The sequence below is a fragment of the Trichinella spiralis genome (assembly GCF_000181795.1).
Source record: "Trichinella spiralis strain ISS 195 chromosome Unknown Scfld2, whole genome shotgun sequence".
Lineage (NCBI taxonomy): Eukaryota > Metazoa > Nematoda > Enoplea > Trichinellida > Trichinellidae > Trichinella > Trichinella spiralis.
This window is the reverse complement of record NW_003526941.1, coordinates 163,359-191,134: the sequence shown is the minus strand read 5'-3', so window position 1 is coordinate 191,134 and position 27,776 is coordinate 163,359. Positions and strand designations below refer to the sequence as shown.

Here is a 27,776-nt window from a genome sequence, read left to right as displayed (position 1 = left end):
TAAATTTTTATTATTTTAGTTTATTCACAGTGAGAGCGTAAAATATTATTTTTGAATTTAATTGATTTTCAAATCAATAAACAATAATTTTATTCAATTTTTTCAATAGATTATGAATTATATTTTTTTTTGTTTAATTCATTCATTTATAAAGTAGTGAACGGAATTTTTATCGTATGAATATATCATTGATATAATGTAGCTGGAAAAAATTGCCATTAAAATGAAGCTGTTGCCATTGAATTTGATTTTTAGGAATGATGAAGCTTGAATAATGGAGAAAACTTTTCTGGTAAAGTTCAGTTACAGGAAATAAGCTGAATATGCTGAATATGAATTGAGTTGTTGTGGAATTGGAGTGAAAGCAGAATTTTTATGAACATTTAAAATGATAAATGTTGAAGCGAAAAGTATATGCAGTGCATTTTTTGATTTAAGAAATTTTGTCATGATTGTGATGACATTGTGTTCATTTCTGGATATCTTTTCTGGTGATCAAGTACTTTTGCGATGAAATATGTTCACTTTGAATTGTTATATTACGGAAATAATAAGCAAGCGTGGTAGAAGATCCAAGAACCTGCTCTTGGTGAAATCGTTTGACCTAAATTAATTTTGTTACTTGAATTTGGATTTTCTAAGCAAAAGAAAGTGGCAACGTCGATTAGCAAAATGGACAAAACGCTTCCCAACCAATTATTTATTTCGAATGGAGAAGGTGCAGAACAGGGTGTCGCGCATTTCCTGAACAGTGCAGCAAAATGTCGATCACTTTATAGCCTAATTAACCAACAAGTCAAATAAATAAACTCTGCTCATGCAGTGGCATTGGTGAAAAGAAAAATCCAAAATAGCAACGGACAAATTTTTAACTGAACATTAGTAAAGGTGTAGTTTAAAATTAAAAAAATATACATATATATACAAAGTGAAACCTACAACAGCGAGCAAGAAGGAATTTGATTTCATTCTTTGCACAATGAATGCTATTTTGAAATTTATTATTTATTTTCTTTTTATTGTATTCACCACACAAGCTTATCATCAAGTATCTGTCCAATCTCCAATGGATCACGTTACCTGTCATGTGGATACATCGTTGATTCCTTCTTTTGAAGTCAGCCCACAGTATTCACCTGCTGCATCTGCAGCTAATCTGCAATGCGGCAAAGGTATCAATTTCTGTTTCTCTTTTTGCATATTTTTCTTATTGTCATATAATATTTTATTTAATTTGTAACTTGAATAACATCAATTTGAATAATCATGATTTGGATTGTGATTTCGATTGACAAAGTAGATAATAAGATTAGCATGAGACAAATTGTATGTAAATTATATGTGATTTTATTTCTTACCTCACCATTTGTTGTTTGAAACTGTTGTATGAAATCAGTTGAATATTCGAGTGTAAATATTTCAACTTTAATCATAAATTTTAATTTTATTTAAAAGTGATGTATTTGCAAGAAAGTGCAAATAAATATTAAACAAATTGTAAAATTATAAATCACCAAGCTAATCAAGAACTAATAGGCAAGAACAATCATATCAGTTCGTACAAATACATACTACTTATAACTTTTAATGCAGTTTGCTTGCTTGTTTTGCAATAATTGTGGCTTATTTGAATTGTTAAAAAAATTTTCCTTTAATCTTAAACAAATAAGCTATGCACATGAATGCAAGTACGTTGTAAAATAATGCTAATGATTTTAAAAATTTGTAATTTATTTCATTTAATTTTTGCATTTTGTTTTTACATTTCAATATACTTTTCAAATATTTATCGATCTAGGTTTTATTTGTTTATTTCCATATTTAATACATTTTGATTTATTTATTTGAATTATCTATAAAATATACTGTAATTTTATTCTTTGATGACAGTTCTGGTACACTTTTAAGAAAAATTTATAATCTTCTTTTTTTTGACTTCTTTTGTCTATACAATTAATAATTTGTACATTACTGGCAATTATATGATTTTGATCTAAACGAAAATAAATAAATCTAAACATGTATATGTATATTTATATATGATGGATGTGTTTTATTAATGAAAATATTATTACGGTGTTGCACATTGAAATCAATTTAGATTTTTAATGAATGAGAATGTTTATTTTATAAGTGAAGCATTTTGAAAAGGTTGTTTGTCTATGTTCAAGTATTTGAAGACAACGGTTTTGGGTGAAATGTAAACTTAATTTACACTTTCATATTGATGAATGAGCTGTACGTTTGTCCTAATTATTATTTGTGTTTTAGTACTGTCATCATTACATCATATTAAGAATTTAATTTCAATTTGAATTGGGGAGCAGTTTTTGATTGGAAATCAGAATTCAATTAATAACTGTAGAGAGAGATTTATTGAATATTGATTTTGTATTACTATTATTGAAATTGCAAAATACTATGCAATTTTTTTTACTACGAACAAATATTTCACGAGCAAATACTTAAAAGCGGTTGAATAAATATAATCATAGGCTTTTCACTTTTTCTATTTCATCTATGAAAACTAACTGATTGTGACATGCATGTTCATCATAAAAAAGAATTATTTTATTTTTTGAATTTGTTCATTTGTCAATTTTTGTAATTTTATTGTAGAACATTATTTTAATTTTAATTTTGCAAAAAGTATAAGTAACACGTTTATTGACATATTATTAGAATGAATTGAATACTATAAATACTATCAGAAAGGTGATATGAATATTATGACCAATTGTTGAAATTTGCAATAGCAATTTGTAAGTGCATGCATATGTAACATTAACTGCATATGCACTGAAAAATGTAAGTGTATGTTTTTCATCTTTGTTGTCGTTATTGTTGTATTTTTAGCTGCTAATTGTTTTATAATGAGAGCTGATACAGCTATTGCTAATGGAGCTCCTTTCGAAAGAAGAAGTGAAATTGGTTGTGAAGAATGTTTGAAATTTTGTCTTGATAAGCGACCTGGTACTGGTTCATATCAGTGCCTCTCTGTTGTGTACGATTACATGCGTAGTGTTTGTGATTTATATGCTGTACATGGAAATTCATTTCCTCAGTGTTTGGCATCTTTTCGTGGTTATTCTTATTTCAAGTAATTTCTTTTTCTTTTTTTTTGATTCAATTAATTTTTATTTGTCCTTTTATTTTTTCAATAGCAGCTATGTATTAATTGTGTTAAGTAAATTAAAGTTAGCATGTAAAAAAGTAAATTAGGTAAGTAAAATTATTTGTATGAATTAGAAAGTGAAGATCATTTTTCACTTTATCATTTTATTGTGACATTTCAATTTAATACACAAGATGTCTTAATTAGACCTTCTGAATCATGCGTTCTTACTACGGAAGTGTCGACATTCCAATGCGAGGGCTCTACACTTCCAAAATTGGTTTTACTGCAAAATTTCGTTTCCACAACTATTCCATTTTACGACTTATCTGGTCACAGTGAAGCAGAATGTTTGACAGCTTGCAAAGAAAATCGAGTAAAATATGAATAGCTTGATTATTTTGCAGAAAGTCATTTTTGAAAAAAATTGCACATCTTTTAGGACAAATATGGCAGTCCACTGAAGCTTGGGGATCTGAAATGTCAGACTGCTCAGTTTTCTAGTAGAAGAATGTGTCAGTTGTCTAGTCAACCAATTGATCTCTATAACTTAGAAGAAAATTCAGGCAGCAAACTGTATTCAATTCGTTGCTATGCAAGTGAGTGAAATTTGAAATGAGATGCAGTATTGTTTTCAGTTTTTCTGAAAAGATAGATTATTGGAAAATTTTCAAAATTTCCCTATTTGAAGTTTGTTCGTTGAGCTTTGAAATATTCTTTCTGTTCGTTTACAATTTTAAAATAATTGCAAGCAATTTTTTTTTTGGATTTTGATTGTTGAGTGGGATTTTTAATTTTATATTTTTAAGATCTTCCACCATGTTCTAAACCGTTTCGATTCGTTCCACAATACGTTCTTGTTGGCTATGCAAGACAAGTAGTAGACGCTGCTGACGATGACGAATGCGTTCAACTGTGTTTATCAACAGGGATGTTCCGTTGCAAATCAGCCATGTTTTTCAAAGATGTTGGATTTTTTAAAAATATAAAAATCTTTGAATAATTTTGCACAATGAACCATGTTTCAGGATGAAATACAAAATTGTATTCTCAATTCGGAAAGTGCATCAACACGGCCAGATTTGTTTGTTCCTGAAGATGAATATTACGTCTATTATTATCAAGTTGATTGCGCTGGTAATAGTGATGCGTAGTATTTTGTTGACTGATTTCAACAATACGACATATATATGTTGCGAGTAGGAAAGCATGCTTTCATTTTCTGTTCATTTTCTTTCTAGAAAACGGTGCTTCTTTCAAACAGCGTGCCACTTGGAACGGTTATCAAAGTTTTGTAAAGGCGTTGAAAGATTACCCAGAGTTGAGCGGTTGGACTGAATGGAGTCCTTGTTGTTCAGCTACCAATCTGCAATATCGATATGAAAGATGCTCTGAGAAAGATGTACGACATTGCAACAAGCAGACAAGAAAATGCAAAAATGCAACATGAACGTTTCAATTTTCGTCAAGCACTGTAAATAAATAAATAAATAAAACTTGAGCATGTTGAACACTGTAGTTTTTGATTGCTTATTACAAAATGGTTCGACGTGAGCAGTAAAAAGAAAAAAAATTTTTTTCTTTTCAATTTAACAACAATTTAATTATTCAATTGTACGTGTAATATTATATTTTTAGGTTTGCAAATAAAGACAACTGATTTGCTTATTGAATATGGTTGTATGGGGATGTATGCGGAGCATATCGTTAAAAAATTTTGCTTTTATTTCTCACAAGAATAATGCTATATAAGGGTACGTTCGAAATGAGAAGAAATTATTTTTTCAGCTATTCAGGTAAAATTAATTATCACTGATGGCTTTTGTAAGTGACTTTTTTTCTCTAGCATTCGGTAATTCTTCCACCAGTGCCATTCCTTTGGTTTCAGGAATAGTAAATTGAAAGAATAAAATGAAAAGCACCGATGAAACGGAAAACACTACAAACGGGCAAGGTTTCCACAGCTTGTCCTGAAATTTGCATTTATAAATTTCCAATTATTTTGTTTATTCAGTAATATTCATACTAGAAGTAAAATTTGTGGGGTAATTACGCCGGAAAGACGAGTGAAAAATGAAACGAATCCTAGCGCCGTATTTCTGAAAGAGGTATTCTTTGTGTAAAATTGTATTTAATTTTTTGTTGTTGATAATGATTTTATGAGTCTTTGTTTACTTTTATTAATACAGAAAGTTTGATAAGCATGCTTCAGTTTCATTATCTCTTCTATTGGCTGATAACATTGTGTAAATATGTAAATCTTTTAATAGTAATGCAATGAACTGGTCAATAATTAATTATTTAGTCTAACTCGTGTGTTCATGTTTCACTTATTCACTTCGTGTGTACTCTCTTATTATGTTATTTTCAACTGCATACATCTATCTATCTAGTCATTAGATTTGGCATCTGTGCACAGAATTTATGCATTCATTTTACGCTTAATAAGAATTGTACATATGCAATAATTTCAGGTAAGATTTTTATCAGGGTTGAAGAAAAAATTGTTTTTTTTAAATGCAGTCTAAATTTCGTCAAGACCGCACAATTTTGCTTTGTGTCGTGTTATTGGTGTTGTTTTAAGCTGAATTATTTCGTGTTGTTGTTAGAAGTTGTGTATTAGACATCTAAATTAGCTTACCGTATTGAAGTTGGATAAAGTTCAACGGAAATCAAGCTCAGTCCTATCCATACTGTTGGAGTGGAAATAGATGCGATAAAAATTAGAGTATTGTTCACTGTTTTCTGACTCATACCTAAATATTGATAATTTCGATTATGTTAATTATTTTTTTAATCTGCAAATTTTTTGTAAATTTTGTAATTTTAAAACTATATTTATCAAGTACATGAATATATAAATAAGTATACATATACGTATGCAAAAAAGGTGAATGATGTTTGTTAATGTAATTGAAGCATTTATTACCGGTGATTTCAAAAATTGCAATTGCTGTGCAACAAGTTGCAATTATCGCCATGGCAGTTTGAACAAGTAGCTTTCTTCCACAGCATCTAAAGTGATGAACACTTACTTGTATATTTCATATCAGAATATGTATCTAATAGTTAATAATCAGAGAGTTAAGATTACTTGAAAAATCGATCAAGTACAGTTGTCATCACTGAACCGATCCATCGAACTATTGACAGAATGAATGCATTGAAGTATATATTTCCAACTAGTTCATCCAAGGTGAACAATATACCGTAAGAAATTAAATTTATAGTAAACCTAAAATTTCCTATTTAGAAATGATTAAAAAGAAAAAAGAAAGGCATAGTTTATTCGCTTACATAGAATAGGCTAGACAAGTCGTGTATAGGGCAGATTTAATATTTAGAAACAAACTCCAAAAGGATGTTTTACTGGTAGTTTTGGTTTGCATTCTTCTCACCAACGCTTGCCATTTTTCCTCGTTAAAAGTTTCTGATTTTTTATTCCATCGAAGAATCGTTTTCACCGCCTTCAGCGCATCGATGTTTCTCTTCTTTTGCAACAGCCACCGAGGAGTTTCTTGTAAAATTCTAGCATTGAAAATGATTCATTGTAATCTGTATACTTTTCCACGTGTACTAACGTTCAACTTACGCAGTTAAAATTAATGGTACTATAGCAATCAGATGTCCATAAATGGATAGTGATCGCCAATGACCACAGAAGTAAGCAATTACATTGAAAATAACAAAGCCAAAAGCGAATCCACCTGAAAGAAATTTTTAATGTATATATATATGTATATGGCTGTATTGAATTTTGTCGAGTTATAATGCGGTAGAAGTTGTAATGAATGTGATTTAATGAAATGAATGAAAGTGTATTCTGATAGGAATGTGATTAATTTGTTGTACGTGAAATCTGTTATATTACCGACTGACATCATCCACATTCGATTGCTTTTTGTAATACTTTCAACAATGTACACATGGACAACTACCAGACAGCCTCCTGTTAAAATGCCCATGCAAAATCGAAGCGCTGCAAACGTTTCCCAATTTTGAGATAATCCACTAGCAATGCCAAGTATAATTTGCAGCAGCAGTGATATTCCTAGTATCTAAATGCAGTATTTTACGTAATGCTCATAAATATTCACTTTACTTACTTTTCTTCTTCCCAACAAATCAGATAGATGACTAATAGCCGGTGTTCCGATCATAACTCCTGCCATTTGAATTGATATTATCCAATAAACGATGTGCGCTTTGTCGCAGATCAAGTTCCACTAAAATTATTTTAATGGCGAAAAATTAATTCTGCCATCGCGAAATTTATTAATTACAAGGGAACAAGTGTAATTTCCAGAATTTCTTATTAATGAAGTTTCAAACATACCTCAGGCACGATCGAGTAAAACGTAATAGTCCAAGTTATGTTCGGACAAGAACCATTCTGAATTAATGCACAGTGATGCTTTTCAGTTTGATTTGCAAACTGAAATCTTCCATCGCTAGCACAACTCCAGTTTGGTTCAACTTTACCGTAAACCATAAATGACATGTTCATTGCTTGAACGAACATTGTAAACTGATACAGAAGAAATATAAGTGCTTGATAAGGACCACAGAGGAGTAATTTTTCAATGTCTACTCCATTGGATGTATGATCTTCTTCATTGACATGTTTCAAAAGAGTTTCTGATTTACTTGTTCTTTTATCGGCAAGCATTTTTCTTCATGTATTCTTTCTCGAAGTTAACGTTCTTCTGTTACTGCTTGTTCAAAAATAGCGCCACTAATGTACACTTGCATGCATGCATGCAGTCTAGTTGAACAAATGAAGTTTGATAAAGAAAATTAGAATTTCAATTATGCTTTGCCATTCACACAGCTAGTTGACCAGAAATGCATAAATGGCAAAAATTTTCAACTTATATATATATATATGTATACACATATATATAAAGTTTGTTTTTTTCGGTTGCATTCATTTAAACTAGTACTTGATTTTAAAGGCGAGTTTTTTCTCAATAGAAGTCTCTAATCAAATATTACTCTGGCGTTTAATTTGAAATGGATCAGTTTTCACTTTTTCCAACTGGCGTTTCAAGTTGATAAAAATCTAATGTCAGAGCGTTGCATCTACTGTCGCGTATAAACACAACGGCCAGTTAGTTAGTTAAACGTGCTTGCTTCTAGACGCAAAAGGGTGTTGCCGTTTGACTTGCACTTTTCATCAGAGACATGCAACTTTCTGTTATTTAGTAGGCAATTTATCGGTACAATTAATTAAATGCACATTGATAAATGTCAGTTTTATCAAGTTGGTTAATGAATTACGCCTAACAAACAAAAATAATTCAATTACAATTGCAATTGTTATATGACAATTAAAACGTGAACGTGAAATTGACCTGAAAGTATTAATTATATATAGTTTAGAAAGTTTACTGACACATTCATCATCATACATATGCATATTTATATTTTAGTTTAAAAATATAATTTTCAATCCAATTTGCATATATTTTTGTTTCAGTTTCAAACTGTAGCATTCCTTCATTTTCTCAACTGAAAGATAATTGGTTAATTTCATCCACAATTGAAAAACTTTCAAATCGATGAAATTTATAACAACAACCTTTAAAAATATTTGTCGTTATTGACAATTCAGAAATTTATTTGTTTTGTTATTCTAAAATAGCAAAGGGTATTATATACTTGTATATTTAATATATAATATATTGACATTGAATAGTTAATAAATAATTTTTGATAAATGTATCTACTCAACGTCGTAGCTGTTTTGTTCAAATTTTATCCCTATCTTATCAAAATATGAATTTGAAATTTAAATCTCAATCACGCACTGCTGACACAGACTGAACGGAATTTGTGATTGTTTAATTGTTCTTTACGTCTTATTGATACAACTACTTCAGAAATACAAAATTAAAAACACGTCAAAGTTATTGTAATATAAATAAATAAATAAATAAATGAATATATATATATGTAATTTAAATTTACTGCTATGTAATTCATTTAAAAATAATTTTAAATTTAAATATTTATAATAATAAGAATATAAAGAAATAAGAAAAGAATAAAAAAGAAAAACAACAGCATGATTGCAAAATTCCAAAATGACGTAAAAATGGGTATGAAAAATTTATATAAAATTTAAATGAAATACTGTAAAAAATCATTTTAACTAGAGATAAAAAGTTTAAAGGCTTTTTCAGCTTATCTCTTAGAAATACAGTAATGCAGCATTTATTCAATTTAACTTGCTTATCACAATTAAATTTTTGTAGAATTTTGAACCATAGTAAATATTGGGGTTTTTGATAAATCTTTCTGGAGTGTTGAGTTTTTTTGCACAAAAATTGAAGCAAGCGAATATTTTTGAACTTACATTACATGTAAGTTACGTGTTATTTGCTTTTTATTATTACAGCAGTTTCTTTGATGATTTATGATCAAAATGGTTAATAATGTTACGACAAAGAATACCTATCGAAGGGAAAATTAGAATGTTCAGTTAAACTTATATTAGTTTGTTCGTTTAGTTGTTATTAAATTTTATCAACTGATGGGAGATTTGTTTCTATTTCTCAAATTCTGGCTTTGAACAGTCAGTTTGCATTTAGAAGTGATTTTTCATACGGTGATTCATGTTTATTGTTTGAATGTTGAAAAACATCGAAGCAAAATTGGCATAATATTGTATATTCTGTAAAACTGAAAGTTGATCAGTTCTCAAAGGCTATAAATTATTGTGGATTTTTGTTTGATAGGAATAAATTTTGATAGTATTTTAATTATTAAACCTATTGAGCATTATTTGAACTGTTGGGCTATTATTGTATTTTTCAAACGCTACTTAAGTGTGATATATTTTGGCAGGCTAAGGTGTTAGCAGCGTGTGTCAGCGTTACGTTACGAGTAAAATTTTTTTATTAAAGTCTATTTCCATGATTTTAGTTTTATTTTGAAAGATTTTATTTATAGATAATCATGGTCATTGAGAAATTTGTTTTTAGCTTAGCGGTGTTACCCACCTATTATGCATGTATTTTGTGTCAGGTTTTCATGTTGGCAGATCGTGTTTGCTTGCTTTTTTGTTTACTTTATCAGTCAGTGCTTGTGTGATGTTTTTAATGAAATAAAAGTCGCTTCGCTGCTAGTAAAGTAGAAGTTGTGTGGAATTTTTATTTAAGGGGACAACATTTTTTTAATTTTATTATTTATTTTGAATTATTTTAGAGTTCCTTTATTAACAGTATCTTTGTAATTTAAGATGTTGTTGTTTTTATGCTATTTTATTATTAAGCTTTAATTTCATACCTTATGCAATGTTCATTGCAAGCAGGAGATAATTAATATTGTATTATTTATGATGTACAGACGAGTAATGTCAATAGATTTGTTATATTACGCCGTTACGGGAGTATTACTTGTTTGCTATGCTATTAGATAAAGTTAAATAAAAAATTTTTAGTAGAGATAATTAACTTTTAAATATTTTAAAATTAAAAAACATGTTTTCTTTCCTGTTGATGATTAAGCGATTAACTACTGATTTTTGAGAAGAAAATTTCACTTTGAACCATTTGAGTCACTAATGTAACAGGTCAATGTGAATATATTATTGATTGAAGAATACGTTGAAATGCAAGCATAAAATTTCCATTTTTACATGTATTAATTACGTAGTGTTGTAGTTTAGGTAGTAGTTAATGAAGAGATGTTATTTTGGCGGTCTCTTTAAAGTGTTGTATTTCGTTTGTGTATTCATAAGAATGTTTTTTAAACAGATTGAATTAAATAGTCTGCTATAAAGTAAAAGTAAGTAGTAAAACAGTACAGGAGACCGTTGACACACAAGCGGTGAATGATGAACATTTCGAATTTACACTCAGGCCACTGTGGGAAATTAAATTTTCCATCAGAATCTCGTCGAGAAGTTTTGTAATTGTGCTCAATTTTGTAAAGCGCTTATATACTATAAACCTAAGATACTGATTTTCAAGTATAAATGATATCCATTAAAATATTCAGTGTTAAAATTGTGATGGAGCTTTTTTTTTACTCTTTATTTTACACGGTGTGATTTTGTATTTTACTTAGTATTTAATAATTCTTCTATGGTTTTTAACTAATTTTTGAGCATCGTATTTATTAATATTGCTTTTTGAAATATTTCATTGTTTTTGAATGAATTTTGAATGATAATTTTTTATTTTAAACTTTTTATTATTTTGACAATTTGAAAATGAATTTTGTAGATTTGATAAATAATTCAGTTGCAACGTTTGGTGAGTTCAACTATACTGAGTGCAGGCATGCGACCGCCGGTGGATTCGAAAATTGTTCACGAAGGATGGTTAATGAAGAGAGGTAAATTTTGAAAATTGAAGCAGAAACGAGCCAGACGTGTGAAAATTTTGCTTTCCATTTATGCTTAGGTGAACATATAAAAAACTGGCGATCTCGGTATTTCATTCTGTTTGATGACGGGACACTTTTGGGATTTCGTCAAAGGCCTGAAAATGGATCTTACAATGACCCGCTCAATGATTTTACTGTCAAAGATTGCCAACTGATGAAAGTGGATCGTCCACGTCCAAATACCTTTATCGTTCGTGGTTTGCAATGGACTACGGTTATTGAGCGAACTTTCAATGCTCTTTCACCAGAAGATCGGTAAATTATTGTCCGTTAATTTTTTCCAAAATATTTCCTGATTCGTATATAACGTGATATGTATAACTTATAGTGAAAATTGGGTAAACGCCATCGAATCTGTCTCGCAGAGCTTAAAACAGTTAAAAAATGATGCAGGAGAGCCAATGCAGCAAAGTGACCAGAATATTTTTAGTGAATCCGGACTTCCTACACAATTAGAGCAGCTCATGAAAATCGCTGATCCATCTCCTCGAAAAGTAGTATGTCAACTGCTATTGTTTCTTTTGCTTTTTTAAAAATTTTAAGCAAAGTATCACTGTGTTGATTTCCTACTATTTATGAGGATTCTTTTCATTTTTTGAATTATATTTTATTGATCTGTGAATTTAAATTGCAGTCATTGGACGACTTCATTCTTTTGAAAGTACTGGGTAAGGGTACATTTGGACGAGTAATATTGGCCCGAGAAAAGCAGACTGATCAACTGTTCGCTATAAAGATATTGAAAAAAGAAGTTATCATTGCGAAGGTAGGCGACACAGTTTAATTGTTATTATTATTATTATTATTATTATTATTATTATCATCACTACTCTGTTGTCGTTATAAATAATAATTAAATTACGATTCTAGGATGAAGTGGCTCATACTTTGACAGAAAATCGCGTCCTTCAGAAAACAAAACACCCTTTTCTGACGGTGAATGCTTACTTACAGTTATTGCGCTGCTTTGCAGTTTGGAAGTTGTTTTGCAATTAATTTTTATCTTTAGTCTTTGAAGTATTCCTTTCAAACGAGTGATCGGCTTTGCTTTGTTATGGAGTATGCTTGTGGTGGTGAGCTCTTTTTTCACTTGCAACGTGAAAAGCTTTTTACTGAAGAACGCACTCGGTTTTATGGTGCTGAAATTGTTTCTGCTTTGGCTTATCTTCACGAAAATAACATTGTTTATCGTGATATTAAGGTAATTTTAATGTTTTATTTTTAGTATCACTGTAAAAACGATCTCATATTTTAGCTAGAAAATTTGCTGTTGGATCGTGAGGGGCATATAAAAATAGCTGACTTTGGCCTTTGCAAGGAAGATATTTCTTTTGGTGAAAAGACTAAAACTTTTTGTGGAACGCCGGAATACTTGGCTCCAGAAGTATCTGGATTGCTTTTTTTGCCAGTCTAAAAAAATATTTTGCCAAATATTCGAAAATTGCAAACATATTTTTCTTCTCATAGGTTTTGGAAGATAACGACTACGGGCGGGGAGTGGATTGGTGGGGCACCGGTGTTGTCATGTACGAGATGATGTGTGGTCGATTGCCGTTCTACAACAAAGATCACGAAAAATTGTTTGAGATGATCTTGACCGAGACGGTGAAATTTCCTGGGAAACTTTCCCAAGAAGCGAAGAGTCTTCTCAGTGGACTGCTAATGAAAGATCCTAATCGACGGTAAATTTCGTTGCATTGCATGTATGCAGAGAATTGTGCAATTGATAACTTTCAGACTTGGTGGGGGACCAGAAGATGCGCAGGAAATTATGGCTCATCCGTTTTTTGAACCTATTGATTGGCAAGCTTTGTACGAAAAAAGAGTATAACAGTGTTTTTATTAATTGTATTTCAAATTGAGCATGCTTCTTGATAATTGCCTTCTCTTGCAGCTTGTGCCCCCATTTAGACCAGAAGTGCAGAGCGACACTGACACTAGTTATTTTGATCAGGTTATTAAATCAACGTAAATCTTTTCAATTTATTAATGGTATGCGTTTTAGGAATTTACCAGAGAATCAGTTGATTTTACTCCTCCAGCTCAGTTTGGCACGCTTAGTAGCATATCTGAAATTGATGAACAGCCTTATTTTACTCAGTTTTCATTCCATGGCAACAGTGCGCAAAGACAATCTTTTCACCAATTTGACGACATCTGATTCACTACTTTTTGTTGTTTTTGTATATATTCTGCGGAACTGTTTTACGTTTTGAATTATTTCAATTTTTACATAAAAATTTGCATGTGCATGCATGCATTTTTTGTGTTTTACAAAAGTTGAATATATGATTCTTCTTCTTCATCTTCTTCTTTTATCAGGTGTAAGTGGTATTTTTTGCTGTTTCACCCACACTTTTTGCTCGATATTTGGTGACATTTGGCCATCTGATGGCTTGTCCAACGGGAACTCCCCATGACTGTGATCTAATTAAAATACATCTATCTGTTTATAGGATTTCATTTTTTAGAGAACATTTATAATTTTAAAACCAAATAATATGCGTTTCTTTTCTTATTGTCCTTTTATCATATGTTTTGCTTTTGTTAAATGAAATGTGTAGCATATTAATTATTGATGGATCTGTTTTACGTGTATTTCATTGTATATAAATAAGTATAACCGTTTAAATGGGTAGTTTTAATCTTTGAGTTAAAATAAATGATAATGTGGGCATGTTAAGTTGCACTTTTCCCATGATATGATATTATAGAAACAATATCTTAAAATGTTGAGATGCATGTTTTGTTTAATGTGCTCATCAGAATAAATCTTTATTATAATTATTTTTCTTTTTCCCTACTGTAGCTTACTGTAATGTAAATGCTTATGTTTCAAAACTATTTGAATATTTTTTTTCATTTACTGATTCACTGTCTTTGATGTATATCTGTTCTGAGTATGGATGTTAAAATCAGAAAAGTGCAGAATATGTCTGATGGCAGTAAGAAAGCTGACGCTGGCACCAAAACAAGCAATGGCCGGTGGAATTCTTCTCCAGATCGCCCATGTCATATTGCAGAGGATTCACTGCTTTGCAGTTCAAATACTTTGACCAATTATCGTGGTTTTTTCACATTTTCCATGATTTTGCTGGTGCTTTCCAATTTGCGTGTTGCTCTTGAAAATTTTATCAAATATGGTTTGTTGATCAATCACAAGAAGATATTGCTTGATTATGTTGCTCATGTGAATACTTTTCCAGTTATACTTGTCCTCTTAGTGAGCCATCTGTTCATTTGGACAGCTTTTATTACTGAAAAACTTTCTTTGAAAAATATTTTGAGCAATCGAATGGTTTTTATGATTACTTTTGTGAACACAAGTACCATTTTATTTTTTCCTGCCATTATCATTCTTGCTTCTGATATCAATCCACTGGTTGCTTCTTTTTGCCTTATGTGCTATGCTATATTGTATTTGAAGCTCATATCCTATGCACATGTGAATTATTGGTGTCGCTGTGATTATTTTTTAAAGGCGAAAGGTGGCGTTACTGATTTTGCACCTAATGCAAATTCATCATCGCATAAATCTTATCCAGCCAATTTGACGATTTTTAATTTATATTATTTCATCCTCGCTCCAACTTTGTGTTACGAACTCAACTATCCTAGGTATTTGTTTTTATACTGGTTATGTATGCTTTTCTTTTTAAATTTTATACTAAAATACACAGCATGACGTTTTATTTATGCAGTTTTACGTAGTTTTTAGACAAATTTTTAAAAATTATTGTGACAATAAGTAGAACAGTAGGTAGATATTTTTTTTTTGTTTTTTGAGTTTTTATTAGTTATTACTGTTAACCATGAGATGTATTATGTTTTACTTATTATCTTATTAAATTACACAATTAAAATTAAATCGGATAAGTTTTTTTTTGTATTATTATACATTACGTTTATTAGCAAATGCTTATTTGATGTTTAATAAAGTTATGATTATTGAATACTTAAAATTGTAGTAAGAACATTCATTAAGTTTTTCTATAGGTTTATTTAAAAACTTTTAGTAGTATTTCCAGTAGCTTTTTTTTAATAATGTAAAATTGTACTTTTTAACGAGAACTATTGAACGCAGCAAAACTGTTTATTTTACACTTCAGATAGATATGTTCACTGACAAAGTGAAGCACTCATTAAATTTCATTAGTACTGAGGAGGTTCATGTTGAATATTGATACAGCGTTGAGCATTGTGTGTTTTATTTTTATGTGAAAGCAAATCAAAGCAATTTTTATGCTTTAGAATGCTTCAGAAAGTGTTTTCAATTACTAATTAAATTTGTCGCTTTAGGACGAAGAAAATTCGAAAAACGTTTCTTTTGAAGCGTTTTCTGGAAGTGTTGTTTCTACCACAAGTTGTGTTTGCATTGTGCCAACAGTGGATTTATCCTCTCATGATGAACGCAGTTGAGCCGCTGAAAATGATGGATTACAGCAGAATGTTGGAGCGAATGTTGAAACTAGCTGTACCCAATATCATCATATGGTTAATTAATTTTTACTTCCTGTTTCATTCATTTTTAAATTTTCTCGGCGAATTGCTTTATTTTGGTGATCGAGGTTTTTATCGTGATTGGTGGAATGCGGAAACTTCTCAGTATTTTTGGCAAAGTTGGAATATACCAGTTCACCGATGGTGTGTCCGTCATTTGTATATTCCACTGTTGTCACGTGGCTATTCAAAATCTTTCTCTAATCTTTTGGTATTCATAGTTTCAGCCTTCTTTCACGAATATTTAATCAGCATACCAATGCACATATTTCGCATTTGGATGTTTGCAGGCATGCTTGCTCAAATTCCGTTGAACGTTTTGACGACAGCTGTGCCAAAATCCCATCGAATATGGGGAAATTTTCTTGTCTGGCTATCAATTATTCTAGGACAACCTTTGATTATACTTATGTACTTTCACGACTGGTATGTTGACCATCAAATAAGCAGGATGACGCCGGCTAGCGCCAAGTTGGCGACATGTGTTCCTAATGAACCATTTGTGAAATTCAAGCCTTAGTAGTTATTTCGCTGCTGGTTGGAATGGTCTAATGAAAATTATTCATGTGAAATGTATTGTGCTCAATTTTGTTGTTGCTTTTCTTACGTTTTGTTATGTACATTTATGTCGTATACGTATGTATACTCACTCCATGATGCATTTGTTGTTTTGCATGAAAATTGGATAAAATAATGCTTAATTATTTTTTAATTAATAGAAATAACATTGATTTATGTATAGAATGGTAGTATAAATCAATTGTTTGGACATTGATGTGAATTTGTTCATGATTATTTATGTTTAGTGTTGAATTAATATTTTTATTAAGCATTAAAGCAACAAAGAAATAAACTGTAAAAGTAAAATGGAAAGATCATAAATTTTGCATGGAAAAATAAAATTTAATGCATACAAATTAAGTGCTGCAAATGTGAAAACAATTTTATTGCCGAATTTGATTCAATGTTTCAAAAAGCAATTGTCATACTGTATGTAAAACCTGCACATTCTGAGCGCATAACTGTTCCTTGGGATTGACAATGTTTACCACTTTCTCGTACGGTGAAATTTCCTTTTCAAGCATTGATATGATGAAACCTTTTCAATGTAAAGTTCATATGTAACGTAAGTAAAATGCATTGGCTGTGATCTTTATATTATGTTATATGTAACGTAAGTAATATGCATTGGTTGTTTTTGTATAAATCTGTTTTATTCGACTTTCATTCATATCAGATCTTTTAGTTAAATTTAGTAAAAATTATCACTGAATTAATTGCATTTGTTGTATTAAATTTAAAATTTAAATATATTTCACTTTGTAACAGACTGATGTGTTTTTCAGTTATACAGTTGGTAAACTTCTTTCTGTAGAAATTTTCTTGTTTATTTGCATTTGTTAGAGAGTTTATTATTTGTTGTTATTATATTTGCGAGCATAGAATTTTCTCAATCAATATTTATAATTTGATGGCTTTGGCTAATTTTGTACAGTTGTACTGACCAAAAATTCCAAGCAACTTCAGAAAGAAGAATCTGAATGCTTCCTTCTATATAAGTATCTGTTTCTTGGTTGAATGGTTTTGATGAAACCGTTGTTTATTTTGTTGTGACTGTTTTAAATTTGCTTGTCTGTCATATCCTGTTTTGACATTAATATCTTTATCGCGTATAGGTTCACTGATAAATTCTTTTCTATTCAAAAAATAAATGTTATGTGTCAGAATATTTCTCATATTATTTATTATTAACTATTAATACTTTGATTGATATTTTATTTTGCTTTACTATTACTATACTTTGTTGCATTTCACACCGGTAGTAATGATGTTTTGCATATGTCGAATAAGTTTTGTTTTAATTTTTTAAAATATTTAACAAGTGAAAGAGTGTTATGTTGGCGTTTTTCAAATTGTCTGAATGTTTTAGTTCCGTATTGTGCCAATTCAATTTCTTTATCGAACTGCATTTTTTACTTTGAACTATAATTTCTGCAGTTAGAGTTTTGTAACGCGCTTTCTACTTTTTTAAAATGAACTACTTTCTGGAGAAATTAATCCTGAAGCGACCAAACCATTTTCCGTTTTATTTACTGGTTGACCTGATCAGCATGCAGTTCAATTCAATTCAATCGTTTTTCAGTTGTTTTTGTCTTATTTTTATACAGTATTTATTGTTGTTGTTTTTTTAAGTAAGAATGATTAATTTTTTACGTATTTGTGTAATTTTCTGTCCCAACAATTACTATATTTTGCAAAATTATTTCAAATAAATGAATCATTTTTATACTTTGATCTGTTGCCAGTATATAAATTCATGGTGATTACGATTAGCCAGATGTTTCAAATTTTCTTCACTAGCATTCTTGTTATGCATTATTCAATAACCTTGAAGTGTATTGTAATGTTTTATGCATTAAGTAGTTATTTACGTATGTTATGTATATGTAAAACTGTTTGATTCTTTTGAATGACTAATATGAAAAACGTGCTTTTTTGAAACACTGGGCATCAGGACGTTAATAACATTTTACGCGAATTTATGATAATATTTACTTATTTTATGTAATTCGTTCTGTAAAGCAGTTGCGTGACGTTCAAACAATCGGCTTCTGGTGTTTTAGAGTTAGAACAGTTCCTTTTTAATATTTTGCATATGATTTGATCTGTACGCTAGGAGGAAACTGCTTTCAGCTTTTAGATTTGACCGAATAATATATATGAAAGAATATTTTTTATGATATTGATTGATTGATTGATTGATTGATGCTAACCTTGATGACTAGCTGGAAACTTTGGTAATTTTCAGTTTAATGTTTTCTTTTGACATTTATTATGAAAGTAAAACTAAATAAACTCATATTTGTGTTTATACATGCATAAATAAATACACATATATATATATATATATATATATATATATATGGAAGAAATTTAGTGGCATTACCTCATTTATTTTTTTTCTTATCACACATTACCTTTTTCGCTGATGAAGTAGAATTTAAATCTCAAAACAGTTAAGTTAATTTTTCCACCTGTTCTCAGAAAGAGATAATGATTAATAAATAGGATTGATCCTTTCTATTATTATTTCTATTTTTGTTGTCTTATTGTTAAATATGGGTGGTAACGGTTGTCTGTAATGCGTTACTTTTCTAATAATCAAGTTCTTGTGGTTACTGTAATACAGTATGTTTTTTCGTGAAGATGAGATTGCAGGTTTCTTGGACATTTATTTATTTTTAGGCGTTTAATTAAAAACTATTTCATTAAATATGACTTACAGTATAATGGTGGGCATGTGCATTTTTTATTTTGTACATATTACGGGTATAAGTTTGTTGCCATTTTTGGAATTTGAGTAAGGTTTCTTTTCGTGTTTTAGTTTTGTTGAGATTTCGTTGAAATGACGGCCGCCAGTTCGGAGATATTTACGTTGGCGCAACGTGATGTTAATTTGCCCCAGCTGACGGCATTTGTCATCAAACTGACCGATAGCAGTTTGCAGTCTTTGCAAGATTCAGTTCGAACGTGCAATGGTTATGCGGGTTCTTCTTCTAAATCTGGTTCGATTGAATTTCAACCCGATGATTGTCGCATTTCATTTGGTCCAGATGCACAGGCTTTCAAATTTACACTGTCGAAAGTTCAAGATGCAAGTTCCAAAGGACCTCAGGATGCGATTGAGCAGTGCAGGGACGGCGGTGAATGGATTAAGTTGGGAGCTGTTCGTCATCGTATCAAAGTTTTAGCTACTGACGATTCATATCACAATATTAAAAAGAAAGCGTTGCGAGCGGAGGAAGAGGCGAAGAAATCTGCACTGAAAGTGTTGAAACAACCCAAAGAAGGCGTGTCGAAAGCGAGTGAAAAAATATGGAATAAAGTGCAAGATGCAATGAATGCATCTTCAAAAAAAGGATCCGTCACTTCCGCTTCCAGTTCATTCCAGTCATCCGGGTCATCTCAGCTGGTATCACCGCCGAGAAGCAATGGTCACCAGCGTCACCAGTTGTCTTCATCGACCTCGTCCAGTCTTCCTACGAAAAGTCGGTTTGATATAACGAAAAAATCGGTTCGTGAACGAATAATTCATCATTTGATTATAAGGCCATCCACGGCCAGCGGTATGCTCAATCGATTGCTCAAAGAGGGCTTGTCAGATGTGGATAGGCAACAGTTTGAAGCAACTTTCAACTCTGTTGCGCAAGTTCGAGGTGGAAAAAGTCAGTCCTCAACCGCCGGTTCTGGATGTGTTTACGATTTGCAACCGCAGTGCTTTTCTGAGGTGAGTTGTGATTGGCCATTTTATACCAATTACGAACGTCAACTGGTCAGACGTGAATTAAACAACGGAGCTCAGTCGTCTCGTGGTCGCAATGCGTATGTAATTGATGATATCATACCGAAGAAAGAGTCGAGCAGGGTGCGGCCGGTGACGGGCAGTTCATCATCTTCGAAATTGGCGAAAGCTAAGGCTGCGGCTGTTTCTTCTTCTTCTTCTTCTTCTGCTGGTGTCGAACATTCACTACAAGAGCATCATCATCAATCTTGCCGCGATTTGGACAAGGAAAAATCTACTCCAAATAAGCAGCGATCTGTAATTTCTGATGTATCTTCATCTGCACGGATTCCTCCTAAAGAGCAGTCGTTTTCCGCTGGAAAAAAGACCACAAACGGGTACCCCGAACTGACGACGCATCATCGCCAAGCCAATCCGCACTCTGCTTCAACAACTCTGCAGTCGAGGAAAAGACCCGCTGACGTGGATTCACAAATGCCAAAGCCGAAAAAGCCACCGCCGATTGAACAGCACGTTGCTGTGACCAGCAACGGTTATGGTCATTGTTCGTCGGAAATGGGCGTTTCGAACCACGATTCCAATGGTAGTCCACCGTCGAATTGCAGTTTTTGGAAAGATTTCCCATCAATCGACTCTGACGAGCAGCGTCGTCGTTACAAGCAGGCATTTGACAACGACTATCCGGAATATATAAGCTGCTATGAGCAGTTGAATCAATTTTACGAGGAAATTGCGATCATGGTTAATCAACTGAAGCAGTATGACAAAAATTCTGATGAATATTCTCAACTGGAAAGGGATATTTGCAGTAAATACCATCGGTGGGAAGAGGACAAGACTATCGATGAAGTACGCAATCGGCATTATCAACTTCGATTAAAGCTCGCCGTTCTCAAAGCTCGCGTTCAAGATTATGATGATCGTCAGTCGGTTTAAACTGACAGATTTTGCTTTCTCCACTCACCCATTCTTCTTCTTCTTCTTTTTTGCAATAACATTGGCCGTGAAAGTATTCTTTTTTTTCTTTATTTATAGCTTCGTATTGGTTTTTTGTTTTGTTTGTTTGTTTGCTTGCTTGTTCTGTTTTACAAATTCCAACAGGGAATCGAACAGCGGTTATGACTTGTTGTGAAAGTCGGTATTGCTCTATTGCGACTACGTCGAAACGTCAGCTTTCTAGTTGATGCTTGCATCATGTTGTTGTTCACAGTGACAATTTGGCTGGCATGGAATTAGTTGTGGAAAATGGAATACAGTTTTGCTCAAATTTTGCCGATTCAATTGTCGCGAAAAGAAGAAAAAGGGACTCATTTTTCTTCGAATATATCGACCATCATTAGCCAACTAACTCACTGGTTTACGAATGAAAGTTCACAAATTCCTCTTTTTTGCACTTTTTTACAATTCTTTTTCTCCTCTGTTTATCAGATAAAGAGAAAATTGAGAGCAAAATAAGCAGAAACAGAGAGAGAGAGAGAGAGACCGTTTTTTCTATTAAAATATTTGAATTAAAAAAATTTTGTTCATCTTGTCTACAGAAAGCAAGTAATTGTTAAAGTCGTATACTTGAAAAGAACCTATTCAAATTTGTTGTCTGATGTTATTGTCTTTTTTTCTTTTTTTATACAGGCAAGGCAATTCCAATGGCATCAAGGTGAGTTTGAAAGACTGACGAATGAATGATGGTTTTAATATGCCTTTTTTCCAGACCTCCACGACTTCCGTTGCCTGGTTCATCGCGTGGCGTGACACCTCGTTTGCCAAATTCGATGCCCACAAGGGCGAGGCCTCTTCCAAATTTGGCCAAGGCAGGTCAACGCCAGACACCGAATGTTGCACAGAGTTTGGGTTCTTCTTCTTCAGCAGCAGCAGCAGCATCAAGGACGAAAACTCTTACCAGAGCTAATAATAATAATAATGCCTCCCCGAAAGCAGCATTGCCGGATAATCCACGTGGATCAGCTAGAGGGGGAAACCGATTTCGAGGGAATATGAAAAGTCGACTGATGACATCGGAAGGCATTTTTTCAGAAGGTTTCACCAATGAATTGGAAATCAAATCCGCATCAGATGTTGATCATTATGGAGAAGTTGTTGTGGAAGAGTCATTTAAAAAGGAAATTCCTGATGAAACGGATGAAGAAGCGTTGGAAAAACTTTTTTACAAAGAAAACGTAATCGCTGATATTTATTTCAAAATTGTGAAACAATTTCTTATTTTTTCCATTTTGCAGTCAGAAAAATTGCCAACGAACTTTGTAACTCTTCTCAGTGAAAATGGCATTTCCGAAGAACAACAAAAGAAACAAGCAATCAGAAATGTTTTCTTTGCTGATCAAAATTGTAATATTATTTATAAAAATTAATATTGCTTTTTTCTATTTTCTTTTTTTTGAGGTTCACCTGTATTTGTGCAACTTCCATGCGCAATTGCGAACGTCGCACAAAGAATGCTTGATTGCGTGCCACTAAAAGAAGGCAACGCAAATTCAGTGGAGAATGATTTGGAAAAAGGTAAAATTATCCGTGAATAGTTTTCTTCTTGAAAATTTCTCATAATTTTATATAGGTAGAGAAACGCATGTATTGGAGAAATTCCCTGAAGGCCATTTGGGAAAATTGCAATTGCACAAGTCTGGTAAAGTAACATTGAAATTGAACTCTGCTCATAGTTTGCCATTGCTAATGCCTGTGCAGATCAATTCGGACAATTTCGTTGAAGTGAGCTAGCTATTCTTTATTTTGCGCATTTTATGTTAATTTTATAATTCAACTACTATGTACACTTTCAATTTAAATATTTGCGTAGTGATTTTAATTGTTCTTGCTGTAGTTGTTGCTTTGTAATAAATTTATTTATTTGTTCTCATATTCCATTGTTTTGCATTTAGAAGTTGGTTTGTTTGCATTTGAACGACAATGAACCGAATGGCGGTACAATGGATTGGTTGGGAACCGTGAAAAGTCGTTGGATTTTTCGTATCCAGCCTGAATTCTTTCTTCATACAGAAAGTAATGCAAATACGACGAATGTTTGTTCGTTGAACAAGTGATATTTTTTGAAAGCGTTTTGTTACAAGCTTCACCACTTTGTGAAGTGCATTATTTTAGAGGTTCATTGTTGTTGTTATTATTGTTGTTTTTATGAATCTGTAATTTAAAATTGTACAAATAAACTTGACTACATTTTATGATTGTGCTTTTTTTAATTTCTATACTCGCTAAATTGCCTTCCTTACTGTCAGTTAGTCTGTTGACGCTGACGTATATATATGTATATATGGTTACAGAAGAGTGTAATTTTTTTATCTTCAAAATATGTGAATACATTTCATGTTTATTTGGCAATTGTACTTTGTATCACATTATTTCATGAAGAAAATCTTTTCTTTGAAAAAAAGAAACGTTCGTGAATAATGAATGATACAATTATGACAAGTCGAAGAATGATGATGAACTGTATTTACATATAATATGTGATTACAATCGTAAACAATTGCTTTGGTTGGTTGCTGTATATGATGAAAATGGTAAAATATTTCCTGTTTTATCATTATTATCATACATTACTACTCAAAATTTAATTTCAACATAATGCAGGGAGGGAGTGAACAGCCGATTAACGCTGAAGCAGATTAATAGAAACCTCCGATAATGCTAGTTAAACAAATAAATTTTAGTGATGTAAATAAATATAAACTTAAAGAGTTAGTTGTCATTTGCTAAATAAAATAAATGCTAAAGTAAGGATTTGTTTAAAAATCTTTTTGATAATATTATTTAAGCTTGTTTTTCTTAATTTTGGCGGTAAATTTATCATTATATCTAATAATATATGTAGTTGATAGTTTTCATAAAACAAATTGTACTTGCTTATCATTTTGTATAATATACGGTAATGTATAGGTGTTAAGCCATTGTTGTTGTCATTCATGCAGGTGGCAATGAAAGTAGTAGATTTTAGTCGTATGAACATTTCAAAGAAGCTTGTAAGTGTTTGCTCTTTGCTGTTTTTTGAACATGTGCACAGAATATTCTAATATTTTAAAATAAAACGTTCAACACTGTAGCACGGGTGTAAAACAACTACTTTCATGATGGTGTAAAAGTTTTGCTGAAACTTGTGCTTTTTTGCATATTTCAGTTGTACGGTATAACTGGAAATGCACGACATGTTGAATTGAGGAAATCAGGCTGCGTGTATGGTTTGAATTTTTCCCCTGCCCGATTTAACAATCGAAATGTGATGTCAAAATTCACGGCATATCAGTCAGTTTTTGTCAAGGGACTTTTTAGTAATATTTTTTTTGACATGCTAATAAAAATGCCGCAAAATGATTGATACATTTTAGCTGGTTCATCCCAGCGTTACGCGCATACTGATGTCACGTTTCCGGACTTCGACGAGTATCGTCGAGACAGTACAAAAGATATCAAGTTAAGAAATGAAGACACTGATGTTCCGCGCAAAATGTTTTCTTATCTGTCTCTTGGAGGTGAGTGTGTTTTATTTTATTTTCTATTTTTCAACATTTTCTTCAATATGATTTCAATATCATTCAATATGTTATTTTAGTTGGTACTGCTGCAACTTTGTATTGTACAAAAACCGTGGCATTGCAAGTTATTAGTTACAAAGGTCCGCCATTTTCTGAAGAAGCAGGAGCAGTAGCAGAAATAAATTTAAATCTTGTTCCAGAAGGTAAATGCACATGTTTAATATTTTTTTTTCTCCATACTCTTTATTCATTGACAATTAAATGTTAAGGTAAAAATAGTACATTTTTATGGCGTGGCAAACCTGTTTTCGTGCGTCATCGTACGGCAAAAGAAATAAATGTTGAATCACAGGTGGATATTTCCAAACTGAGAGATCCGGAGCATGATCATCAACGAGTGCAAAAGCCGGAATGGTTGATTGTTTTGGCTCCTTGCACGCACTTGGGTTGCGTTCCTATACGTAAATTGATGATGTTCTTTAAAATCGAAACGTGTAACATCTTACTGCATGTGTATGAAATTATTTTAGCCTATGCTGGCGACTACAAAGGATATTTTTGTCCTTGTCATGGTTCGCATTACGATGCTTCGGGGCGAATAAGGCGTGGTCCAGCCCCGCGTAATTTAGAGGTTCCGCATTACGTGTTCAAGGATGAAAATACCGTTCTTATTGGAAAAACTCAGTAGTAAATGAAAATCTCTGAAAGTACGATTCCAGTGTGGCAACTAGTGAATTTATTATTCAGCGTATTTGCGGTCACTTTTGAGATAAGATTACTTTTTATTTTTGCTATTAACTTTGATGGCATTTACTTTTTTTTCTCAAATGCAAAGCGAAAAAGTGCACATTTCTCTCATTTGCACTTTTCCCAATGGAAGAAAAAATCTTTTGCATTGGTGAAAATTTTTATGAAATGAATAAAGCGCAATTTGAAATCTCAATCAATTATGTTATAATTTGCTCTTGAAAAGGATACTTCGCCTATGTTGAGTTTTTGAAAACTTTGATTTGGTGTCGAATTTTCTTTTCATTATTATTTTCTAGCATTGCTTGACGAGAGGATAGAAAAATAAATGGCTGAAGTAAGTTTCACGCTTTATTCCTTCTTTTAATTGGGAAAATGGGCATATTTTCAAGTTATTTAATGTTTGATTGAAGAATGTGAAGTAATATGTAAATTTGATAATGAATAAATTTTATTTATTGATTTGTTTTATAGCGGAAAGTTGATTTGCATGATTTACTGTTCAAAATGGATGGTAAAATTTTTGTAATATTAGTATACATTGATTGTAGTATTGTGAAATGTAAATGTTTGCTGATTTATTGTAATAAATAGTAATAATAAAACGTATGCATTTTTTGAAAATATCCAGAATGTGTTGTTGTGATTCTTTATTAAGTTGACATCTTTATAAGAATTTTTTTTTCGTTTAAACAGACCTAATGTAATTACTCGATTGATAATATATGACGATGTATGTAGTATGTTTTTCTTTTTACATTGTTGCTTAAACTGAATTTATTTTTCAAAGATGCAAATGAGTACACGAATTTTGAAAGAGCCGCTTGGTTTCATTCGGATTTTGGAATTTGTAACTGTTTTATTTTCTTTCTACATTTCCTATTTTGATGCTTAAAATTCAAAAACGCATTTTAGCCCATGGTACTTTTGGCGTTTGCTACAACGGCTGGTTATTCTGCTACTTTAGATGTGAAATATAAGTGTACCGGCATTGACAATGATTTTTCTTTTAGTTGGTTTTATCCATTTGAGTAGGTTTTATAAAATAAAATAATTATCTTGAAAAATTTTTGGAAAACGTTTTAAATTTTAGCTTAACTAACACAGCTGTATCGAACGATTTGTGCAAGCAAGAAGGAGGATCAATATCTATTTTTGGCGAAGGGGCTGTCAGTCAATCTCAGTTTTTTGTTTGCACTGGTGTGCTTTCGTTTCTTTATATCATAGGAGTATTGTACGTTTACTTATTTCAACTGGAAAAATACGAAAGTGACCATCGGTGGCCACTGTTGGCAAGTTCACCTAGCTGTTGTTCAAGTACGACAGTTGAATAAATTTAAATATACATGGAATTTAGGATTTTGTGGTTACTGCCGTTCTTGCTGTTTTCTGGTTTATTGCTAGCTGTGCATGGGCATCTGGTGTGAATGTGATCAAAGGCTTAACCGATTTCAGTTTGATCAAAAATATGTTTGTGAACAGCGTGAACCCTTGTAAAGATAAAGAAAGTTGTCATTTTACACCACATTGGAATTACGCTGCTCTGAACGTTTCCTTGGTAAGTTATGTTGATAATAGATATGATTATTAATTCTAGTTATGAGCAATGAAAAATTTTTTTCAATTAATTTTCTACAATGTACAACGATGTAACTTATATCTGTTTCCTTCAGATACAGAATGATATTGTCATGCAAAAAACATTACAGTAGCAATGTTTTTGTTGGTAAGTTTGATTGATTATGTACACGCTTTGTTTTCATTTTCAGATAGCTGGATTTGCTTGCTTTTTCTTGTTCGCCTCAAACTTATGGTTCATTTGGAAAGAAACGGAATGGTTTAAATCTCGTCAAACACCAAATGTAGCTTCCGGTCAAACAGCCGGCGGTTACCCTGCTGCGGCTGATGTACTACCCCGTTAATGATAAAACTGATTAATAGTATTTCCGCCGAATACTTTATACTAACATTATGAGCAGCTTAACTTTTCTCTGGTTACAAAGGATGCTTTTTCGATTAACTTTCAAAAAATCTCTATAATAATCTTGGTAGATATTACTCGGCTATTAATTGATTGTTTTCTTTTCAAGGCGCCATGCATGAATAAAAACAATGCATTGTATTTATTTATTTATTTATATTTCTAAAAATTAAGTTGTTTTTATGTGTCTGATTTTTTGTAAAGAAATTCAACGTATTTATTATGCTGCTTCGGTGT

The 27,776-nt window shown here is 31.7% G+C and overlaps 6 protein-coding genes across 6 annotated transcripts; 4 read left to right on the top strand and 2 right to left on the bottom strand.

Moving 5' to 3' along the window:
- The first annotated feature begins 1,066 nt into the window (after nt 1-1,066).
- On the top strand, nt 1,067-4,565 carry Tsp_02506 (putative PAN domain protein). Its single transcript, XM_003378782.1, has 7 exons — nt 1,067-1,172; nt 2,857-3,100; nt 3,323-3,491; nt 3,558-3,714; nt 3,925-4,082; nt 4,144-4,252; nt 4,357-4,565. Exons 1-7 carry the CDS (start codon nt 1,067-1,069, stop codon nt 4,563-4,565), a joined length of 1,152 nt encoding a protein of 383 aa, XP_003378830.1.
- Nucleotides 4,566-4,917: 352 nt separating this feature from the next.
- On the bottom strand, nt 4,918-6,526 carry Tsp_02505 (conserved hypothetical protein). The gene is made up of 6 exons (XM_003378781.1): nt 6,486-6,526; nt 6,210-6,350; nt 6,045-6,130; nt 5,757-5,871; nt 5,142-5,214; nt 4,918-5,085 (listed from the first exon to the last, which is right to left on the bottom strand). Exons 1-6 carry the CDS (start codon nt 6,524-6,526, stop codon nt 4,918-4,920), a joined length of 624 nt encoding a protein of 207 aa, XP_003378829.1.
- A 27-nt stretch (nt 6,527-6,553) lies between these two features.
- Tsp_02504 (conserved hypothetical protein) lies at nt 6,554-7,784 on the bottom strand. The gene is made up of 5 exons (XM_003378780.1): nt 7,452-7,784; nt 7,222-7,341; nt 6,987-7,173; nt 6,708-6,822; nt 6,554-6,632 (listed from the first exon to the last, which is right to left on the bottom strand). The coding sequence occupies exons 1-5, from the start codon at nt 7,782-7,784 to the stop codon at nt 6,554-6,556; spliced, it is 834 nt and encodes a 277-aa protein (XP_003378828.1).
- A 216-nt stretch (nt 7,785-8,000) lies between these two features.
- Tsp_02503 (RAC-beta serine/threonine-protein kinase A) lies at nt 8,001-13,670 on the top strand. Its single transcript, XM_003378779.1, has 18 exons — nt 8,001-8,021; nt 8,188-8,229; nt 9,965-10,003; nt 10,070-10,144; nt 10,325-10,348; nt 10,466-10,508; nt 10,890-11,029; nt 11,365-11,458; nt 11,479-11,764; nt 11,838-12,006; nt 12,144-12,275; nt 12,380-12,445; nt 12,528-12,710; nt 12,765-12,893; nt 12,977-13,191; nt 13,247-13,334; nt 13,404-13,463; nt 13,515-13,670. Exons 1-18 carry the CDS (start codon nt 8,001-8,003, stop codon nt 13,668-13,670), a joined length of 1,962 nt encoding a protein of 653 aa, XP_003378827.1.
- Nucleotides 13,671-14,411: 741 nt separating this feature from the next.
- Nucleotides 14,412-18,215, top strand: Tsp_02502 (diacylglycerol O-acyltransferase 1). Its single transcript, XM_003378778.1, has 4 exons — nt 14,412-14,699; nt 14,937-15,127; nt 15,809-16,528; nt 18,203-18,215. Exons 1-4 carry the CDS (start codon nt 14,412-14,414, stop codon nt 18,213-18,215), a joined length of 1,212 nt encoding a protein of 403 aa, XP_003378826.1.
- Nucleotides 18,216-19,415: 1,200 nt separating this feature from the next.
- Nucleotides 19,416-27,480, top strand: Tsp_02501 (putative ubiquinol-cytochrome c reductase, iron-sulfur subunit). The gene is made up of 15 exons (XM_003378777.1): nt 19,416-20,435; nt 20,604-21,234; nt 21,942-21,966; nt 22,021-22,583; nt 22,710-22,826; nt 22,882-23,033; nt 23,204-23,324; nt 24,219-24,301; nt 24,457-24,607; nt 24,665-24,808; nt 24,889-25,014; nt 25,081-25,498; nt 26,652-26,727; nt 26,916-27,116; nt 27,328-27,480. Exons 1-15 carry the CDS (start codon nt 19,416-19,418, stop codon nt 27,478-27,480), a joined length of 3,981 nt encoding a protein of 1,326 aa, XP_003378825.1.
- Nucleotides 27,481-27,776: the final 296 nt, after the last annotated feature.

What these genes read in the sequence shown, in the direction of transcription:
- Tsp_02506 (XM_003378782.1), top strand. Translation starts at nt 1,067, where the DNA reads ATGGATCACGTTACCTGTCATGTGGATACATCGTTGATTCCTTCTTTT. An exon ending in TAATCTGCAATGCGGCAAAG is followed by an intron (nt 1,173 to 2,856) that starts GTATCAATTTCT and finishes TTGTATTTTTAG; the next exon opens with CTGCTAATTGTTTTATAATG. An exon ending in TTCAATTCGTTGCTATGCAA is followed by an intron (nt 3,715 to 3,924) that starts GTGAGTGAAATT and finishes TATATTTTTAAG; the next exon opens with ATCTTCCACCATGTTCTAAA.
- Tsp_02505 (XM_003378781.1), bottom strand. Translation starts at nt 6,526, where the DNA reads ATGGCAAGCGTTGGTGAGAAGAATGCAAACCAAAACTACCA. An exon ending in AATGCAAACCAAAACTACCA is followed by an intron (nt 6,351 to 6,485) that starts GTAAAACATCCT and finishes AGGAAATTTTAG; the next exon opens with GTTTACTATAAATTTAATTT. An exon ending in CTTTATCCAACTTCAATACG is followed by an intron (nt 5,215 to 5,756) that starts GTAAGCTAATTT and finishes TACCTCTTTCAG; the next exon opens with AAATACGGCGCTAGGATTCG.
- Tsp_02504 (XM_003378780.1), bottom strand. Translation starts at nt 7,784, where the DNA reads ATGCTTGCCGATAAAAGAACAAGTAAATCAGAAACTCTTTTGAAACAT. An exon ending in ATTTGTTGGGAAGAAGAAAA is followed by an intron (nt 7,174 to 7,221) that starts GTAAGTAAAGTG and finishes TACTGCATTTAG; the next exon opens with ATACTAGGAATATCACTGCT. An exon ending in AATGTGGATGATGTCAGTCG is followed by an intron (nt 6,823 to 6,986) that starts GTAATATAACAG and finishes AATTTCTTTCAG; the next exon opens with GTGGATTCGCTTTTGGCTTT.
- Tsp_02503 (XM_003378779.1), top strand. Translation starts at nt 8,001, where the DNA reads ATGTATACACATATATATAAA. An exon ending in TATATTACGCCGTTACGGGA is followed by an intron (nt 10,509 to 10,889) that starts GTATTACTTGTT and finishes TGAATTAAATAG; the next exon opens with TCTGCTATAAAGTAAAAGTA. An exon ending in AAGAAGTTATCATTGCGAAG is followed by an intron (nt 12,276 to 12,379) that starts GTAGGCGACACA and finishes TTACGATTCTAG; the next exon opens with GATGAAGTGGCTCATACTTT.
- Tsp_02502 (XM_003378778.1), top strand. Translation starts at nt 14,412, where the DNA reads ATGGATGTTAAAATCAGAAAAGTGCAGAATATGTCTGATGGCAGTAAG. An exon ending in TGCTTGATTATGTTGCTCAT is followed by an intron (nt 14,700 to 14,936) that starts GTGAATACTTTT and finishes TTGTATTTGAAG; the next exon opens with CTCATATCCTATGCACATGT. An exon ending in TACGAACTCAACTATCCTAG is followed by an intron (nt 15,128 to 15,808) that starts GTATTTGTTTTT and finishes TTGTCGCTTTAG; the next exon opens with GACGAAGAAAATTCGAAAAA.
- Tsp_02501 (XM_003378777.1), top strand. Translation starts at nt 19,416, where the DNA reads ATGACGGCCGCCAGTTCGGAGATATTTACGTTGGCGCAACGTGATGTT. An exon ending in GAACTTTGTAACTCTTCTCA is followed by an intron (nt 22,584 to 22,709) that starts GTGAAAATGGCA and finishes CTTTTTTTTGAG; the next exon opens with GTTCACCTGTATTTGTGCAA. An exon ending in TTTAAATCTTGTTCCAGAAG is followed by an intron (nt 25,015 to 25,080) that starts GTAAATGCACAT and finishes TTAAATGTTAAG; the next exon opens with GTAAAAATAGTACATTTTTA.